Below are 20,846 nucleotides of genomic sequence, written 5' to 3'. Positions count from 1 at the left end.
CTCACCACCTCCCTAGGCAGCTGATTCCACCTTTGAACTACTCTGACCTTGCTCTGTCCCACAGCAGCTGCAAGGAATGTCTGTTAAAAAATAAAGGACAGCCCAAATGGCCTCAGAACGCTGCCACGAGGGAAAGACGGACTCCCGCCTTCCACCGCAAGCTGTTTCCCTATGTCAAAATACCATGAGGGAGGATATTTCCCTGTTTTTACTGGTCCACATTCACAGAATACTCTATGCAGAGCAGCAAAAACAGAGATGCCCTGCCCTCTGTTCTCTCTTTTGGAAAATGTCTTGAGGGGGAAGGCAGGAGCCCTCCCCTCCATGGTGCTATTCTGAGGCCATTTGGAGTCTCTTTTTAACAGCAATTCTCCACAGCTGTTGTGTAGCTGTGGGGAACCCACGTTGAGTCTGGGGAACCTGGATCCAACTCCTTAAAAACCTGCATATCTAGTTTGACCTGAAGGTCACCCATAATGCCTTAGACGATACTACATTCCCTTTTCTTTGTATTTAATGTTTTTGTTAACCTTTGAGGAGTCTTGACATTTTTTCCCCTTGACTCAGACATAGTAATGCTAATATCCATTCACACAACCCACTGAATACTAGCTCTCTCGTTGCAGGTGTCCCTTTATGAGACAGCGTGAAATTGTGCATATAGAACTCTACAATGTCCACAACTTTGCCTATGCTCACAGTTTGAAAGGATGCTGCAATGATTACATACACACTTTTGCTGTAACTCAGCTGGGCTCTCACCTGGTGGCATTCAGCCCCATTCCAAACACCAACACCACTGAGATACTGTCATGGAACCTGGAATCTGAAGATCACAAACATTTGACTAAATTTCCTTCAGTCCCAGCTGGTGGTGAGTAGGTTTTCCTCAGGAGTTCTACAAAATGGATGTTCATAGGTATTCAGAAACAAGAGAACCACACCCATCAACACTGAAAACAAAAGGAGAATATCCCAGGGTGACATTCATGTTATACTTCCTCTTGGTTTTAGGAAATCTGTTACCAGCTTTCACCCAAGCCTTCCTTCTCTGACTCACCTTTGGGGCTTAATTTGAGAAAGGATTATTTTCAGTGCCAAACTTATTCCAGGAAGCTGGTTTTTTTTACCTTCTTAAAAATGTGCATTTGAGTTAATTGAGTATGGCTTTACCTATTGTGTGGGGTTAGAGGGAAAGAGAAGGATATCCATGCAGGCTACACTTTCTGGGCGGGGGGCGGGGGGGGGAATGTGTTCCTGGGCAGTGCTTTCTTTCTAATATCAAGTCTAACCCCACACAAAAAAAGAGAAAAAAGACAGAATTAGAAATAAAAGAAAACAATAATACATGTTTCATTTTCAATTTTTCTCTACAATGCTTATTTTAGCAAACATCATACTTTAAATGTTAATCTCTCCAAAATTTCCTTTTCCACTACTGCCTCTCTTCTATTTATTTTTTCCCAGATTTATCTTCTTAAAAATCAAAACCACAAAACATCAAATTTTCCTCGTTTCACGCAGAAAGTCAATAAGGGGTTTCCAGTTAGCCAAAAAAGTAGACAGTGTTTTATCTCTGATCAAAGCTGTAAGTTTAGCCATCTCCGCTAACTCCATCATTTTCATAATCCAGTCCTCAATTGAAGAAACACATTTTTAAAAGCCATTTGAAAAAGCAGTTGGTCCTGAGGTGCTATATAAATAAATATTCAAATAAATAGACCCTCCCCCACACATTGCCTGGTAAAATTACCACAATTGTACAATGCAGTGTCTTAATGCGATGAATATCAGTGCAAACCATTGTTTTTAAAACTATCATACATATGCAGGTGTATGTTCTGACCTTCGATATTGTTTAGCATTTTGTGATGGAGAAAATTATCTCCGATCATGGAACCTGGCTTCCAAGATCAATGACCAATCCTTGATAGTCACAGTAAGCAAAGGAAAGAAAACGAATGGCATCCAGAATATTGTAACCATGGAGAACTATCCCAGGTAAGAAAAATCAAAAAGACTCTCTATTTTAAGTAATTACTTGTGAACAGGGGTCATTTCGTAGAAAAAGAGCTGGGAACTCATTAGCATAACTCATTAGCATATGCCATGCCCCTTTGCCAGCACCGGAAGGGTGTCATTAACATAAATGATTTGCATATGCCACACCCCCTGACATCACCTATCCTGGCTGTTTTGGACCCAATCCTGACCATTCAGGGCCGAAATTGGGACCAAAATGGCAAAAAGGGGCTGAAAATGGCTGAAAAGGGGCCCCCAAATGGTTAGGATCGGGCCGCTGCTGAGTGGGAGAGTGATCCACCACCCGTCAGAGACCCGATCCGGGCCATTTTGGCCCCTAATCCAGGCTGAAACAGGCCCAAAATGGCTGAGAGACAGGTGGGTGGGGTCACCTGTCATGTGACCTCTTTGGGGAACTGCCGGAACTGTGTTCCTGCGCATTCCTCCTCGAAATGAGCCCTGCTTGTGAAACAATATTTCACAACTGCATTCTATGCAGTTGGAAAAAATCAGAGGCCTACTTGATGCGGTGGATTGGACTGTAAATATTTCCATTGAGAACAAACCTCTAATGGATGTATGATCCGAGAGCAGCTTCCAAAGTCTTTGCTTTATAGAGGCTGTAAAAAGTTACAGTCAGAGCTCTGTATATTCTGTATTAAGAAAGGTGAAGGAAAATAAAAATTCTGTGTCAAAGTAATCTCAATGCTTTATCAAGAAAAGCTGTATAATGAAAAACTGTTTGCTTACTCTGCTCATCATTCAAGACTAGTATCAAGATGGGGCCTTGGCCACCCTAGAATGGTTCTTTTTCACTATAAGGATTTCAAGGAATGCATGCTCATTACAGGAACTAATTTAAAGCCAATCCTATTGCTGACTGAAAACCATAAAATGTCTTCTGTCACTAAGGTACAATCTTCCTTCAAGAAATCCACAAAAACATTTTGTTGGATACAATCTGTGTATACACTGCTCAACTTGCAAGCTCTTTTCTCAGACACTGTTCATTTGTTTGCTGCCACTCCAGCCCATTCAGTTATTTAGTGAATTTATAACCTCCTCCTTTTCAGATTTGACCATGTCTTCCAGGCAGCATTATGTAAGAAGTTCTCATCTAGTAGTATTTCTACGAAGTTTTCTGGGGTAAAGTAGCTGCCCTAGGGTTAAAGTCAGCACGGTGTTTTCCATGGTGGACAGAAGGACTGTTCTGTCCACGGAGACCAACTTTTGTGGCAGCCCAAAATATCTTCCAAAACCCATTTCCTACAGGTAACTTCTCCCCCAGCTGCCAAGATATCAGGCTGCAATGTAGGGGCAGGTTGTGAAAGTTGTGTTTTCACTATGGCAAAATGCCTGCCAGGGCGAGGGCACAAATAAGAACATAGCTTCCTGCCACCATTCTATGACTGAGACGCCCTAGCCCAGAGGTCCCCAACCATTTTTGAGCCTGTAGGAATCTTTGGAATTCTGACAGACAGGGTTGCCAGCTCCAGGTTGGGAAATTCCTGGAAATTTTGGGTGTGGACAGGGCTCATTTTGAGGGGGAATGCAGAGGAATGCCGTTCTGGTAGTTCTCCAAAGAGGTGCCCCTGCCCACCTGATCTTTGGCCATTTTGGGCCCATTTTGACCTGGATTTGGCCCAAAATGTCCAGGATTGGGCCTAAAACAGCCAGGATTGGTCCAAAAACGGCCAGGATTGGGCCTCTGACAGGTGGTGGATCACTCTCCCGCTCAACAGCGGCCCAGTTCTGGCCATTTGGGGCCCAATTCCAGCCCTGAATGACCAGGATTGGGTCCAAAACAGCCAGGATAGGTGATGTCAGGGGGTGGGGCATATGCAAATCAGTTATGCTAATGACACACTTCCGGCGATGGCAAGGGGTGTGGCATATGCTAATGAGCTGTGCTAATGAGTTATGCTAATGAGTTCCTGCAGCTCTTTTTCTACGAAATGACCCCTGGGTGTGGAGCCTGGAAAGGGTGGATTTTGGGGAGGGAACTCAGAGGGGTATAATGTCATGGAGTCCACCCTCCCAAGCAACATTTTCTCCAGTGGAACTGATCTCTATGGCCTGGAGATCAGTTGCAATTCCAGGAGATCTCCAGCCACCACATGGATGCTGGCAGCCCTACTGACGGAGGGTAATGGCAACCACCAAAAGTCTATGGGAGAGACAGAGCCAGCCACCAAATGTCAGGGAGCAAGATAGTAGCATTTCAGACTGAAGCTCTATTTAAAGAGATGCCTTTAAAAAACACATTTTCTTGCACACCCACAAAATAAGGATGCATATCGAGCTAGCTAAGAAACCCTCATCTGGAAGTCTGTCTTCATTTCGCAGGCATCTAGCCCACACGTGCAAAAGTAAAAAGAAGAAAAAAGGCTTCTCATGGCTGCTTCTCTGCTTTAGCTGAGCCTTTCTCTCATGAGCTCAGCCATGGGTACCACATTGGGGAACCCTGCCCTATCACTATCCAACTATTTCTCATGCCCCATTTAGACTGACGGGGGCCCAGGCAAACAATTCATGGTGCTAATGCTGTGAATCTCCCAACTTCGGAGGGTTTTTCAGGCTTCGCTGTGGTTTCTGATATTTTACCAAGCATGTCCCAAATTTCCAACCTGTCTTCACCAGGGCTAGACTACTCACTGTCAGGGCTTTTTTTCTGGGAAAAGAGGTGGTGGAACTCAGTGGATTGCCCTTGGATCTCCAGATCCCCCTGATCTCCAGACAGAGGAGAGTTGAGATTGCCCTCTGCGCCGCAGCACAGAGGGCAATCTCAACTCCCCTCTGTCTGGAGGGGGTGGGGCCACCAGCCATGTGACCATTTTCAAGTGGTTCTGGAACTCCATTCCACTGCGTTCCAGCTGAAAAAAAGCCCTGCTCACTGTCCGTTGACTGCTGTATCTTATAATACAGCACTAACCACGTTTCAGGCATGATGTGCTCTTTCATAGGGTGAATGGATATTGGTGCTGCTGGTCTCTGTAGCTCAGAGCTGGTGCCATAAAGCAGGAGAGGACTAAAGGAAGAACAATTTTAGCATAGAGGCTTTCTGCACATGATCTTTCCCCCCTAAGGATGTTCTTCTCATTCATCTGCTGGATTGGCTTAGGAGCTGCTAGACAAGCAGAGAATATCTTTAAAGGATCTGGCATCATAGGTGCAACTTACAAGAGCATGGGGTGACAGCCCTGAATGTAAGGCATCAACAAGTTACAGAGATTTATATTGCATTCCTAACCCTAATTCCACAGTACAACACAACTCTGTAAAATTAACACCCATCTTGTATATCAAAATTAATAGAAGCTTGATTTGCAAGCAGTGGGTGACTGATCGCTAAAAATTCTTCTCCTTTATCTCCCGCTGGCTCAGAAATAACACTTGCAAAACCTTTGACGTTTCTCACTAAACAACTGTTCATTTCCATCTTTTCCAAGGTATGCCGTGTGCCAAAATCCGAGTCCTGGAGCCATAACAGTGTGGAATATTGTGAAATCAAAATGTAAACACAATGCTGTTAGAGTGGAGAGGGGGCTGATAGAGAACACGGATATCGTGTTGGTGAGAGATATGAAGCTTTTTGTCCTTACAGACAAAGGAATGGCCTCCTTTGGAGATCCTCCAAGACCCCTTTTCCAGGTAACAAATATAGTTCAGCCAATACCATTTGTTTTTCAGTTACTGGCATCAAACTTGAGGCTGGTTCAGAAAAAGTCAGTATTTGCTGTATTCCTTACTAAAAGCAGGAATGTTTTTTGGATATTCTAGACCCTATTAGTTTATGATCTCCTGAAAAAGAAGTACCTAAAGAAGCAGACTGGCCTTTACATCGTTCCCTGCCAAAATAATGAGTACAGGATCCTTGAAGGAGGCCTTCTGCTCAGTCTCTCAGAGAACAGGTAACGTTTCTGCAGTAATGCAATTCTTATTTTCACACAGACTGCTGCATGTGCTATTGACATCTGTTAACATAACTTGATTGGCTGTAAGATTCAAAGATCAACCAATTCATTCTTTTTAAAAATTAACATTAAAAAGTATTTCCGATAAATTTACTTAGTTTAAAACTTTGCCATCACTTCCTCAAATTTCATAGACACAATAGAAAGAGCCCAAGTATCTATCTGTGGCTGAATCCATAACCTGGTTTTTGTTTGTTCTGAGTATACAATGTTGTCCACTGTCCACTTTCCCCTTTCTTGGTATGGGTTGGGTACAGACTTAAATTTTCCAGTGGCGGAATGGAACTTTCTTGCCCTCACACCTCCACTGCAGCCCGGTGATCTCCACAAAACGCTGCTGATGGAGACAAAGGACACTGAGGAATACCAAGAGGAAGATCTTCAACTGGAAAGGGAAAGTTGGTGGAAATTGCCACTTTAGTCTGGATCCAACCCTGTGTTTTTCTAAAACCTGGCTTGGTACCATCCTTGTAGAAAAAGCACAGTCCAAAACTGTTAACAAGCCATTTGGAGGGGAAGGTGTCCTTTTTAGAAACCATTTTCCTTATCTTAGCTCCCACAGTCACCCTTCCTTTTCCCCAGGCCCATAGAGGGCTTTTCCAGGATTAATTGGCATTGCACTGTTATTGGTTCTTCTGAATTCCCAGCTTTCATTCTTTTACAAAAGCAGGTATCGAGTCCTTTTCATTGAGCAAGTTGGGTGGAGGGACAGAAAGGGGGCAATGAACTACTCTCCTTGTGCTGTCAGATTACTGGACCAATCCAATTAGAACAACATTTCAAAGCCAGATTCAGTTTTCAAACTGAGATACATAATGGCCGATTCCACACAGCTTACCTGAAGCCGGGACGTTGCAGAACATGCCGGAAAAAATGCAGAAGATCGCGTTTTCTCGTGTGAGTTTTGCGCGATATCGCGCAAAACTCGCATGAGAAAACGCGATCTTCTGCGTTTTTTCCAGCATGTTCCGCAATGTCCCGGCTTCAGGTAAGCCGTGCGGAATCGACCTATCATTTGGCTCCTATATTCTTCTTATCATCAAAGCAGAGCACAGTTTTTGAATGCTACTTTTGGGATCAAACATCCCCTTCTTTGCATAGGACTTTTTTGCTCTAAGATTCCAAATCATTTCAGGAGGGTGATATGAAAAGATTTAGATAATGGATTCACCTTTGTGGGACTCAGGTGATTATCTGACCAGATACACTCCACTTTGATATCTGTACTGAAGCCGGAAGGAAATTTGTTAAGCCATTATTATTTCACCTGATCAGTTCCAATCTCATAGTTGCACAGAAATTGAAAATAAAATGTATTATGTTGGCATATTTCTATATTGTTTAAGAATTTGGAGTCTGTAAGTACCCCATATACCTTGCTTTAATTTAGGGCATAGATTTATTTTGTATTTTACTTAGTGCATTCTAAAGAACACTTTCCTGGGAGTAAGCCCTATTGAATAAACTTCAGTAATATTCTGAGTAGGCTTGTTTAGGATTGCAGTGTGAGTATAGCCAGGGCTTTTTTCAGCAGGAACTCCGTGGAACGGAGTTCCGGCACCTCTTAAAAATGGTCACATGGCCGTGGCCCCACCCCCTGATCTCCAGACAGAGGGGAGTTTAGATTGCCCTCCGAGTCGCCGAGGGCAATTTAAACTTTAAAAAACTTCCCCCTTGTTCCAGCTGACCCAAAATGACATCATTGTGCAGTCTTGAGTTCCATCACTGAGTTCCACCACCTCTTTTCCCAGAAAAAAATCCTTGAGTATAGCAATATGATTTTTTAAAATACTTAACTGGTTGATTAATGAAATCTTGATGGACTGGCAAGTTTTTCGATAAACAGAAGTGAAACTAAAGTTCTTCAACCAGAGAGCTGAAAACTGGCAAATGCAGAAAACATTTTATTCCATCTCCTTGCACAGCTTCAGGTGAAACTAGGATTGACATCTGTTGATTTAGGAGGTCATTTTGATAAAAATCCTGTTTGCCCTTTCTTGTTCATAAGTATATTGTATTTTCAGAGATCATTTTATCACTTGGAATTTGGAAACTGGATTCATTAAAGATCGAATAAGACCAGAGTACAAGGACAAATTCTCCTTCCAAACCACTCAACATCACCCTGCCTTGTCCAAAGAAAACATGAAATTATACAAAGAAGCTTTGTCTAAAGGAATAACAGGTTTTCTACATTTCATTCTAATTTAAGACTATACTGCTTCAACTGAAAATGATCATTATTGCAATGAATGATGGGAGTCAAAGACTATTCAAGTAATTCATGAGTAAATACAAGTTTGTTGTGACCTTGAATTTACTCTGAACAGTCTAATACATTTAAGCCACAAATTTAATAAAAATATGTAGCAGAGATGAGGATGTGAAAGAAAACCATACAGAAAGTTTTAAACTAAAAGTACCACCTTGTTTTTAAGTCGGGTAATTTGAAAGCCCAAAATGAAATTAGTACATTCATAGAAAAGCTTCAAAGGTATAGTCTTAAGACAATTTTAAAGCCTGAAGAAGCAGACAGGATACTACAGTATGGTGGAGGAAATAGAAGGGTGCTGAGCAAAAGTACATTGGAATAAATTCTTGCTTTTCCCGAGACAGCAGCCTCACCTCTGTAACCCACCATCTCTGCTGCATAAAAATCTGCTTTATTTCAAAAAACCATTCTTGATTGGGCATTGGAGATCATCAGTTCAAAGTGACAAATTCCACTGAGCATGCTCAAGCCCTTGGATGAATCTGCAGCAGAGACTTCTGTCCACTGAGGACGACTTTGTCATCTCTCCCCTCCTGTTGCTGCCTTAGATCCCTGAAATTGTGCCTCCTAGAGGATAGGGGATCCCCCTCTTCAGACGGTATTTTCAGGGTCATTTTGGATTATGGCAGGAGGGGAAGAGGGGAGAAAGTCGAGCTGCATGGCAAAAAAATCCTTCCGCTTGCAAAAAAGTTCCAGTTAATCCAACCACCTGGATCCTCACCAACTGATCTCACCTCTGTAATTTTAAAACTGTTGGTATCCAGTCTTACCAAAATATTCAATCTGGCTTATAACCAGGGCTTTTTTTCTGGGAAAAGAGGGGGTGGAAGTGGGTTGCCCTCAGAGAAAAAGGTCACATGGCTGGTGGCCCTGCCCCCTGATCTCCAGACAGAGGGGAGTTTAGGGCAATCTAAACTCCCCTCTGTCTGGAGATCAGGGGGCGGGGCCACCAGCCATGTGACCATTTTCAAGAGGTTCCGGAACTCCGTTCCCCCGCGTTCCCCCTGAAAAAAAGCCCTGCTTATAACTATTAAGGGTATTTTTTATGTGTGTTGCTTACTTAGCAGCATTATGTCCTTCTTGGGAAAGGCGAAATGAAACTAAAACTGGAAAGAAAAGGCGACTGGAAAAGGCAGTGAAAGCGGAGATGGAGAAGCAGCAGAAACTTCTGAATGAGAAGAGTAATGCTATCGACCAGTACCTCCTGAGTGGAGACCAAAAGGTGTGAAGAAATGCCTCTCTCCCTGTGTATCACTTAATACCCAAATGCTAATAATCTGCTTTTCATTTTAATGCCTTAGAGGCATGAGTAGGCTTTAACTCATTTTGGAGTATACACTTATACCAATTGGAATTGTGCAATTTCTGTCTTTTCAAACAGTCAAAAATAGAAAAGTTTCTCCTGTTCTTAGAATGTCCAAAAGATGGTGTCAGACGAGAAGCCAATGGAAGGACATTCCAACACTCCATAGCTGATTCCGCACACGTTGGATAATGCACTTCCAATCCTCTTTAGAGATCATTTGGAACTGAATTTTTCAAGCGCGAAACAAAAAACCCATTTCCAAACGATAGCTAAAGTGCATTGAAAGTGCATTATCCAATATGTGCGGAATCAGCCCATGTCAGTGACTGCTGATAAGCTGTAACACAAAGCAGGCTTCTCAAGCTCCCCTACCCCGCCCCAGCTGATCACAAGCATTGAAGCACTTCATATGGGAGCTGCAGACCAATACTTAAAATGGATTCATGGGCGGCCCACTTACAACATACAACAATCTAGGTGCCCAAGACATGAATAACAGTGGTCAGAAGCAGCAGATACTCAAGAAGCCAGCGTGGTGTATTAGTGAGAGTGTCAAACTAGGATCTGGAAGACCCAGATCTGGGAGACCAAGGTTCGAATCCCCACTCTACCCAGTAACGTGCTGAGTGACCTTGGGCCAGTTACACAAAATCAGCCTAACCTACCTCACAAGGTTGTTGTGATGATAAAATGGAGAAAGGGAGTATTGTAAGTTACTTTTGATTCCTGTATGTGTGTGTGTGGGGTGGGGGGTTAAATTAAGTAAAATAACAACAACAACATTTGATTCATATACCACCCTTCAGGACAACTTAATGCCCATTCAGAGCGGTTTACAAAGTATGTTATTGTTATCCCCACAACAAATACCCTGTGAGGTGGGTGGGGCTGAGAGAGCTCCAGAGAGCCCTGACTAGCCCAAGGTCACCCAGCTGGCTTCAAGGGGAGGAGTGGGGAATCAAACCCAGTTCTCCAGATTAGAGCCCCGCTGCTCTTAACCACTACTCCAAACTGGCTCACCAAAGTGCAGGAGGGGTACCGTTGGTGATATATGGGTAAAGAGAAATTAATGGAATTTGCCAAACCAACTGCTAAAGATTACTTTTTTGGGTCAAAACTCTTCACTATTTATTATCTATATATCGTACTAGACGTATTTAGGTTTTTCTGGTGGGTGGGTGGATACAGGCTTCCAACAGCTGAGCCTGTTTATACATTGCCTTTTTCCCAGGTACACCTAGAAGGCAAAAAGAAAACTGAATTAAAACTTCATTTCATGCAAGTACTTACATTTGTAGCCCCAGATATTGAACAAACTGAACCCTAAAATATCCTGTTTTCCACTTCCCTTAGGTAGCTGTTTGTTCCTACTATGCACATCACCTGACCGTGTTCAGCTTGGAAAGCATGTCCCATGTTCACACTATTGAGAGCAAAGAATCCATGTTTTTCTTACACAGTGCTGCCTTAACCTATAATGGCCTTTACCTGGTACTTTCCAATTACAATGAGGAGGAGAAAGTCAGCTATGTAACACTGTGGAATTTAAAGTCTGCCAAGGTATTGTGTCTGAAATATTTTGCAGTGGCTTTGTCTCCACTTTACAGTTATGGGGGGGAAATGCATACACACATGCACCAAGAACAGCTACTTTATAAATGGTTTATGAAGTAAATAATATGATTTGTCCTTTTATCTACTATCACAGGCTCTGCTTTAGACAAGTTTAAAATTAATGGTAGAAAATATTCTCAGTTCTGGGACTTCTATACCTCATTTTCGCGCTTCACTCATCTAGCACCTAAGCCCACAAACATCTTCCTCTAGTTTCTGATATTTTTTAAAGTGGGATATCTATTTCTTGTTCAGGTAGCCAGCTCAAGGTTTATTCAGCCTTCCATCCTTCTGAGGTCAATAAAATGAGTACCCAGTTTCCTGGGGGTAAAGTGTAGATGACTGAGGAAGGCAAGGGCAAACCACCCCGTCGCAGAAAATCTGCCAAGAAAATGTCATGATGCAACATCCCCCCATGGGTCAGTAATGACTTGGTGCTTGCACAGGGGACGACCTTTACCATTATCTATTTCTTGGCTTGAGCTCTTACATATTTTGCTCTTCCAAAGCAATAGAGGAACACACACCAAGGAAGCACTTGTGGATGGGAAACCTTTTTTGACCAGCAGGAACAACATATTCCATCCAGTGAAGCACTATGATATGCAGTCATCTTTGGGTACTTTGTGTAGCAACAGTAGCCCTGCATTTTAGGATAAGTCAGCTACTCCCTAAAAGAAGAGAACAAGCAAACACTTAAAAATGATTTTCCCCCGTCCTTAAACCTTTAGGTTCAGAAAAGATTGAAAAATGAACCAAATGTCTGTTGTACAGCCATTACAGACGATGCAAGTAGAATAATATTTGGAGTGATGGTGGAAAACAGGTGAGCAAAATGCCAAAGACAAATTCATCTTACCTGTTGTTAACCTATTAGACTTCGACAAAGAATTCTGGTACCATATAGCAAAAGAGACCATTTGAAGACACTTGAAAGAGTAGTGTGGTATCTTTTAGGCTTTTTGAACCAGAACATCAGACGTAAGATGGGTGATGTCCCAGAAAAAAAAACCAGAAATCCCTGGTAGAGCTGAGGATCAGTCACTGTGTTCTGAACTATGGTCCTATACATGGAACCAAAGTTAGAAGCTATATTAGAACACAATATTTAATTTTTCAAGAATTTTAGTAAAACCTTTTTCATAGAAATTGCAAATACAGCTCTCCAGCCTAACTATGGTGCGCTGTTCAGTTTTCACGTTCAAGAAACAGTTGACAGCCCATCAGGAAATTGCACAACTTATATTAGCTGATTAAGCTTTGGCTTAGTGGTAGCCCCAGTTCTATTCCTTTGCATGACTCTGTATAGTTCAAGTAACTAATCAGTAAGATGACATATCAGCTCCTATATAGACTGTTTCCTGTAGCAGATGCTTAAATTACAAAACCCTTAGAGCCATAATTAAATATGACGAAAGAGCCTATTGGAGGGGCCCAAAGTGTTAAGAGTTTAACTAAAGAATGAATTAACCACAGTAGGATTTGGCAGAAGAATACCAGATTACATATATCATGGTACTGTACAGGATGGCTCCAATATTAGAATGTGTTGTCTAGCACACAAGGATTCACTAAGCAGAAGAGTTTGTACAACTTATGTTTACCTTCTCTATAGAAAAGGCAATTGCTAAATCCAGAGGTGACACTGAACATTATAGAAATGAAATAATCCCCCTTTCAAAATTTTCTAGGATTAAAATTTGGGATCCATTCAAGCACAGGCACAGATTAATTCAAGGTTATGAAGGTCTTCATCTGACTGTGAACAGCAAACTACACATATTGGAAGGGACTAAGGCAGTCCTGCTTGCAGGTTTGTTGTACATTTATATTTTTAAGTGGTAGTTTGGGAGCTTTAAACATAAGAAGAGCCACGGTAGATTGGATCAGTGGTCCATCTAGTCCAGCATCCTGTCTTATACAGTGGTCAACCAGTTCCTTTGAAGGGCCAACAACAGGGCATAGAGACCAAGGCCTTCCCTGCTGGCACCAGTAATTTCCAGCTCTGAAATGTCCTTTTTGAGATCCAGTGACCAGAACTGTGCACAGCATTCCAAATGGGGCTACACCATAATCAAGTGTGGGACTGTTCTAGCAGGTCCCTGAAGGTCTTGTCTGCAAACCGTCCTCTCCCCATCAGCATCTCCTGGTCGGCAACCCTAGCTTCAAGGGAATGAATCTGTTACCCAAGGGCCAAGTGCTCCATGCATTGAGCACGCACTCCCAATTTCTGCCCTGTGGCACTCCCTGTAAATCACTAGATAGCTCCTGCTTCCCTGCTAGCTTTCTACCTTCATACCTTTCTTTGGTCGTTTAAAGGTGTTTTAGGGTTGGAATAGGGTGCGGGAAGGATGCTATGACATACCTCCCTCCTTGCTGTTGTGGAGCTTGTATGTTCTTTCTTAGGGACTTCAGACTAGAGGGGTTCTCACCTACTGCCTCTTGACCTCCCTCTCTGAACTCCAAACTCAGCTCCGCTGTTGAAAAGCACTGGATGCAAGCCCCTAGAAAAAAACGATGTGCCTTTCAGACTTAGATCTTTATATATACCACTGAAAGTACACCCAATGTTAATATTAGACATGGGCACAGACTGGGGAAAAACCACGGACCATTGGTCCATTTCATGGACCACGAACTTTTCACAGACCCACCCCTGTTCCCTGACCAATTCATCGGTCCGTGGTCCGTCACTTCCGGGAGCCCTAGGACTGCCCCCTCTGCAACTCAGAGATGCCAAACTTGCAGTGAGTCTTCAGCAGGCTCTCATCCAGCCACCCTCCATGTTTAGCCAAGATTGCATTTCAGAGGTCCAAGTTACAGACCCCCCCCCCCAAAGCGACTGCCCCCAGGAAACTTCGAGTAGATCGAATAGGAGCCGCAAATGCCAATTGGCTTGCAGCACCAAAAAATTGCAATGAAAACATTGGATTGAGTTGGAGAAACTTCTTCTGGGTTGGGGCAGAGCCCTAGGCTAGCACCCCACCCCACAAGCAAATAAGAATGGAAAGAAAAACAAACAGAAGAGGGAGCCCTCAAGGAGCCCAATAAGGTTGCACCCAGGGCTTTCCTGCAACCCTGAGACTGTGTTGGGGCAGAGTCCTAGGCTAGCCCACCACCCTACAAGCAAATAAGAATTGAAAGGGAAAAAAATTACACAGAAGAGTGAGTTCTCAGCCGAGGAAACCCAATAAGCTTGCTCCCAGAGCCTTGCTGCAGCACAAGCCCCAGGCCTCCCTCTCATGCAATCCCAAAAAACTCCCACAACAAGCAGTTCCTCCCTTGGTAACTGCCAGCTGGAAAGTGAAACTGCGGCTCAGCATTGGTTGTTATATATATTGCTTGCTCTCATAGAGAATAATGGGAGCTTTCTGATTGGCAGCCAGAGCTGCCTATCAAGGTTTTCAGGGCTAAGATTGGTGTGCTCCAAAGGCAGCAGAAGGTCAGCAAGTGACTCCACTACATTGTCTAGGGAATTGACTGCTCGGCACCAGGATGTCTGGATTCACGGACCGACGGGCTGGGCCAAAATTCGTTGCATCCGTGAAAAACGTGCATTCCACGACCCCCCTGTTCACGAACGCCGAATGGGCTGGTCTGTGTCAAATTTTGGCTCATTTTTTGGTCTGTGTCCACTACCAGTGAATATTTTAAATCCAATAAGCCCATAGTAAACTCACTGCAATTTGCATCCACAGTTACTGAGCTAACAATAGTCAAACTAAGGTGATCTGTAAAGATATTAAAGAAACTGGCGTTTTATAGAGCGAAGAAGGTGACTATCAAGCGAAGAAGGTGACTGTCAAATATCAAATCCTTTCGAAGTGTATGTTGACATCATTAACCCTTCAGCCGCTTCACCACTTTTACATATTTTTGGCTTTCTTGCTGGTTTCTAACTAGCCTGTTGTAGTAGAAGAAAAGGAGGCAAGTGGTACTATAGAAAGGCTCTGAAGTTGCTAAAACAATGTTTATAGCACTTCGGCGACTAGGTTTGTGTTCCCTATGGAAGCTATGTAGATGGGTCAAAACCACAAAGAAGGAATATGTCTGTGGTTATTTTAGATCTATAGATTAATCTATCATGAGTGGTTATTACAACAGGAGAAGAAAAGCAATTCACAATGTAGCATTTAAGCAGAACATACTGGGCTAGATCCAGCCAGCTTTTTCAACCAATCTCCACCCATTCCCTCCTTTCTACAGCCCACCACCCTACATGGCTTTGGTCCCCAGCATACCCCATTTGGTGGTCAAAGGGGACCCCCTTTTCCTTTTTTTAAGCATTGGAAATGCTGGCTGGATCCAGCCGAACATGATGGTGTGTGCATTTATTTCTGTTAGGTGAAGTTAGCCTCTGGGACTTGGAAAGTGGCACACTTATATCCATCTTTACACCAGACAGCAAAATCTCCTGCCTGACTGTTGCCTATGATAGACAGACAGTGCTTTTAGGATTGAGTGACAGCCCAATTCTCATCACTTTGAAAATGCTGAGCAGCCACAGTGCTGGAAGTTCAACAGGAAAAGATTTATTTGGAGAAGAATCTACAAGCAGTGAAGAAGAGCCTGAAGTTAGTTAAGGCAACTGTTCTGAACAGAACACAACAATTATGTAACCTGAAGATGCAAGTACCTCATACAATAAGGCTCTAAAAAGAAGATTCAGAAATTATTCTCAACCAAGTCTGACTCAAGAACGCTTATTCCTTGCATAAATGTATCAGCATAAAGACTAGCCTCTCAGCCCTGCATTTGGGTAAGCCATGCAGCACAGTGAGCGTCTGTTTGTATGAAGCATCTATATGGTGGTGACTGCTACTAGAGATCAAGTGATTCTATTACTCTCTAAAGTATACCATTAAAGAAACAGTGTATGTGACCCACCTGCCTAATTTTAATTTTTCTGTGATATAATGAAATGATATCTGTTTGCAGGGGTCATTTCGTAAAAAAAGAGCTGGAGGGACTCATTACCATAACTCATTAGCATATGCCACGCCCCTTGCCATCACTGGAAATGTGTCATTAGCATGACTGATTTGCATATGCCACACACCATGACATCACCTATACTGGCTGTTTTGGACCCAATCCTGGCCATTCAGGGCTGAAATTGGGCCCAAAATGGCAAAAAGGGGCTGAAAATGGCCGAAAAGGGGCCCAAAATGGTCAGGATCGGGCCGCTGTTGAGTGGGAGAGTGATCCACCACCCATCAGAGGCCCGATCTGGGCTGTTTCGGCCCCAATCCAGGCTGAAGCGGGCCCCAAATGGCCGAGAGTCAGGTGGGCAGGGCCACCTGACATGTGACCTCTTTGGGGACCTGCCGGAACTGCGTTCCTGCACATTCCCCCTCGAAATGAGCCCTGTCTGTTTGTGATACTAGATTGTCTTGATTTGGCAATTTGATGCAGGGTGAAATTGAACTATGCTCCAGCCATGTTGTTATGTAAACTATTTTTTAAAAAAGGGTTTAATCCATGGAACACAGCATGGAACACATTCAGTACTTTAATTACATTTGTTGATACAGAAAAGGGTGAGGAGAGGGGAAAAATCTATGAGTTACAGCTACTAATTTGAGACTTTCAGCCTATCCCAGCATCACCTATAAATCCCCTTGGCATTTGTCACACCACTTGTCAAGATGTTCAACAAAACTGGTAGACCAGCATCATGAGGGTAGATAATAAATATTTTAATCAATATTTTAATTTTTTTAAAGGCTTTCTTTTCTCTAGTTTCAGCTACAAGTTACTTCTTTACAAAAAACTGACTTTAAACTAAAATCTAAACACAATGCAAATAAGGTCCTATGCATAGCCAATAGAAAACTCTGATACAAGCTGATCTGTCCTGCCTTCCATTTCCTTCAGCAGCAGCCCCCCCGCCCCCCCTCCTGGTGCTGGTTGGGAGACCTTGCTGAATAGACAGAGGTGATTTCACCCAGTGCCCCTTTGCTGCAGAGAACTTTATTTAACTCCTCACTGCCTTTATGAAGCTTATGGCAGTGAAGTGAGCCGATGAGTTGTAGCTGACTTATGGTGACCCCCTTGCTGCTGTTTTTAAGGGAAACAGACTAACAGAGGTGGTTTGCCATTGCCTGTCACCCTAGACTTCTTTGGAGATTTAACATCTTAGCTTCCCAGATCTGACAAAATTGGACATGCCTGAGCTGTCCAGGTCAGGATGGCATTTATAGAGGAAAGAAAAAAAATCTACCAATGCCTTCCACTGGCAGTGCATAGGGTCCAAGCCTAAATCTCTCAAAACTGGACAGCCATCTTACAGGCATAAGAAAAGGTTTTCTTTCTGAAGAAAAGAATTGTAGAGATAACTTCATACAATAATCCATATACTTACATTATGGCTTGACATTGATGGCAAAGCTGTGTTAGTCTACCATTGCAAAATAAAATAGAAGTCCAGTGGCCCCTTCAAGACTGACAACATTTATTTCAGCATGAGCCTTCATGATGACACAGGCTGTGTCTCACACAAAGTCACAGTGAAATAAATGTTAATCTTTAAGGTGCCCTTGGACTTTTGCTCCGTTTCGATGCTTATGGCCCTCAAAGGTCAGCTTACCCCATGTACCATGTGCTGACTCATCCAGGTGCCCCTTTACTCCAGTGTTGTGCCTGTTATCTACCCAATCTCAGATGATTTGGTCATCTGATTATAAGCTTTTATGATCAATCACCGAAGTACAGGGATATTTTCCTTCTATCTCATGGTGAATACCACTTTACCCATTAAATGCCACCCCGCAGCCAGCCCTGTTTTCTCACTTGAGATTTTGTTGTGGGACACAGTAGAGTAGCTGTAAGACAAAAAGAGAAGGGCTATACTAAAATGGAGAGGGATATTGGAAAGAAGCTCTTTCTAGCGCTGCTTCTACAAGAACCTGTCATCACTGTAGGTCACAAAAGAGAGCCTCCATTTGGGAATGATTTAAAGGAATCACTTTGCTGGGGGTAAAAAAGAAAAATGAAGGAAACAATACAACAAAGAAATATGTACATATGACTGAACAAAATGAAGATCGTGACAAAGTAGATAGAAACATCTCAGCCACAGACGAAGTATTAGACTGAAGAAAACTAGAAGATTGCTTGTATGCTTAGAACTTTTTCTATTCTATTTACAAACTGCACAGAGATTATTGCTGCCATGTGAATGTCTGCTTTTTGTATACCTGTATCTGCTTTTTATGCTACCATTTTTATCTGTTTATTTTATGTCTTTTAATGATGTGATCCGCTCTAAGCTTGCTTGCGGGGAGAGCGGACTATAAATTTAATTAATAATCATAATGATGCTGAAATTTGGAAAGACCATCTGTAATTACTGAACACAAGAGCCCTTCTTGATCAAACCAATCTAGATTAAAGAGAGATGCGCTGCCAAAATTAAATTACAGACTGCAATTAAGACAACAGAGCAAGCGCCAACTTCATCACACGGCAGTCAACTACAAAAGGGAGATTCCTATCTTCAAAAGATGCTGCTGCTAAAGAGAGGTGTATCACTCATCCATCAATCCAACCATAACAAAATTTATTTTAAAGAAAATCACTCCCTTGAATGGGATGGTGTCATTGGCTAAAATGTCTGGCAGCAGAGTTCCTTCAATTGCTAAATCATCTCCTCACAGCTGGCTCTGCAGGCATGGTAATTTCTTTTCCCCTTCATTTGGAATTGTTCATTTGCAGTGAGGAGACTAAGAGCTGGAAAAGTTGACAAACTTATGTCTGTTCCCATCTGTGAATACAAATAAGATAAGGAGGAAAGTTACTTGCTTTCGAAGTTTGAAGGATAACTCAAGAAAATTAAACCAATATTTATTTGATGAGTTGATGCCTGTAGCATTTAGTTGTTTTGTAGAATGTTTTAATAATACACGTTTTGTACTGTGGTACATGAGTAATTCAGTAACATGAGTAAAACAGCAACTATTATAAATATTTAAGAAACCTTGGCCGTTTTCACGTTGTTAACGTCACGTAATATTGTGCAACGCTCACGGAATGGTGGCATCTTCATGGTGCGATTTCTGACACTGCCATGTCATGATTCCGTTTTTGTTGCACGACGTCAGAAATCGTGCCATGAAGACGCTAGCATTCTGAGAGTGTTGGGCGATGTTGTGCGATGATAACAATGTGTAAAAACGGCCCATGAGAACCACGCTACTCAGCTGTAATCAATGGGGCTTACTCTCAGGAAAGTGTGCTTAGGATTGCTCTGTTAATGTATCCTTTGAGAATACTTAAAGGTATTATTTGCTTTTAAATATATTTTAGTATCATAGCAACCATTTAGTATGCACTTTTTGTAAGGATGTATCTAAATATTAGATATTTGAATTAAATCAGTGATTGAAACCTTCCCTTACTTGATGATTGATGGCATGATTTAGAACAAGCCACGTTGGTGTGCATAACATGCAGTGATAACCACAAAAATCAGCAACCCCCCACCTGTCAGGCAAGTAAATGGTCTTTCACTGAAACTCACATGCCCTATCAGAACTTTTAACGGGAGTCAGGTACCAAGGAAATAATTAAGAATGTATGAATATGTCCTTTTCGTTTTCTTAGGTTGTCTTTTGAGCCTTTGTGTTTCAGCCACGTTCACTTTTGTGACAATAGTGTGTAAATGGCATACAAGAAACAACTACTGTCATAAAAATATTAAAAATTATTTGATTTTAGCATGAAATACTTGGTGTAAAAAACAGAAAATGGGGTGAAGATACAGACTTCTTTGATCTACTTGCACAAGGGAGAAAGAAAGAGGAGTTTGAACAAGAGAGGATGTAAAATTTGACATACGTAGAAAAAAAACCCAGCAAAGGAGTGAAAGTTCCCTCCCTGCCCCCCACCCAAATACACTGGAACTTTCCAGATCTTCCCCCAAGCTACTCCTGTAGGTCAGTCGGTACTCTGAAATAGTATTTGATAAGCAGTGGGGCTTGCAAAAATAATGGCTTTTCCCTCTTTTCTGTTTCCACCCTCCCCAAACCTGAACTATTCCTTACCCTCAGAGGCTTACAATGGCATGTGGGTCTGTGGCTCACAGCCACAGTAGATGGCCTGGAGGCAAGGCAAGGCGTGCTCCCTACCTGCAGAAGCCACCACTGACTAGGACAAGGCCCACTCCTCCAATGGTGATGGTACGCCCCTTCTGACCCAGAAGTTTGTTAACTGCAGCCTGGACATTTTGAGGGCCTTGCCGCCATGTAATATCTTATGAGGCTGTCAGGTCATTTTGTGTTCTATGTATACACAGACATCAAATACATTATTTGGGGGGATTTAAACCCCCCAGTATCTTTGTTTTCAGGTTTGAGATTTTTCTTCAAACCCTGGGGGGGGGGTTTGCCCCAAGGTTGCAGAAACACCTCTTTTGTTCCCAAGTGCCCCCAGCATGCAGGTTTAAGTATTGTGAATTAGGTATATGATGTGGGATAAGGGGGAAGGCTTACAGTGGGAAAAGAAAAATCAGTGGCCTCTTTGCATGTATGCAGAAACACTTTTGCATGCACATACGACTTTTTGTATGCCAGTCGAAGGGCATTTTACTAAGATCATTTTTAAACAAGGAAAGGAGAACCATGTATGCCACCTTAAGCTCCTAAGAAGGGAAAGATAA

General features: G+C 42.6%; 1 protein-coding gene across 1 annotated transcript in view; it reads left to right on the top strand.

Annotated features, from left to right (window-relative positions):
* The window catches only part of LOC129336525 (uncharacterized), a 49,273-nt gene extending 33,224 nt beyond the window's left edge, over positions 1–16,049 (top strand). Inside the window, exons 22-31 of the mRNA XM_054989653.1 lie at positions 627–874; positions 1,833–2,001; positions 5,472–5,673; positions 5,803–5,933; positions 8,021–8,181; positions 9,333–9,490; positions 10,928–11,134; positions 11,920–12,014; positions 12,880–13,001; positions 15,533–16,049. Coding sequence (XP_054845628.1) covers positions 627–874; positions 1,833–2,001; positions 5,472–5,673; positions 5,803–5,933; positions 8,021–8,181; positions 9,333–9,490; positions 10,928–11,134; positions 11,920–12,014; positions 12,880–13,001; positions 15,533–15,771 — 1,732 coding nt within the window. The 3' untranslated portion in view covers positions 15,772–16,049. The remainder of the gene's footprint in view (positions 1–626; positions 875–1,832; positions 2,002–5,471; positions 5,674–5,802; positions 5,934–8,020; positions 8,182–9,332; positions 9,491–10,927; positions 11,135–11,919; positions 12,015–12,879; positions 13,002–15,532) is intronic.
* The last annotated feature ends 4,797 nt before the right edge of the window (positions 16,050–20,846 follow it).

This window comes from Eublepharis macularius, chromosome 10 (assembly GCF_028583425.1).
Source record: "Eublepharis macularius isolate TG4126 chromosome 10, MPM_Emac_v1.0, whole genome shotgun sequence".
Lineage (NCBI taxonomy): Eukaryota > Metazoa > Chordata > Lepidosauria > Squamata > Eublepharidae > Eublepharis > Eublepharis macularius.
The sequence above is the reverse complement of the archived record's forward strand: the minus strand, read 5'-3'. Positions and strand labels throughout refer to the sequence as shown.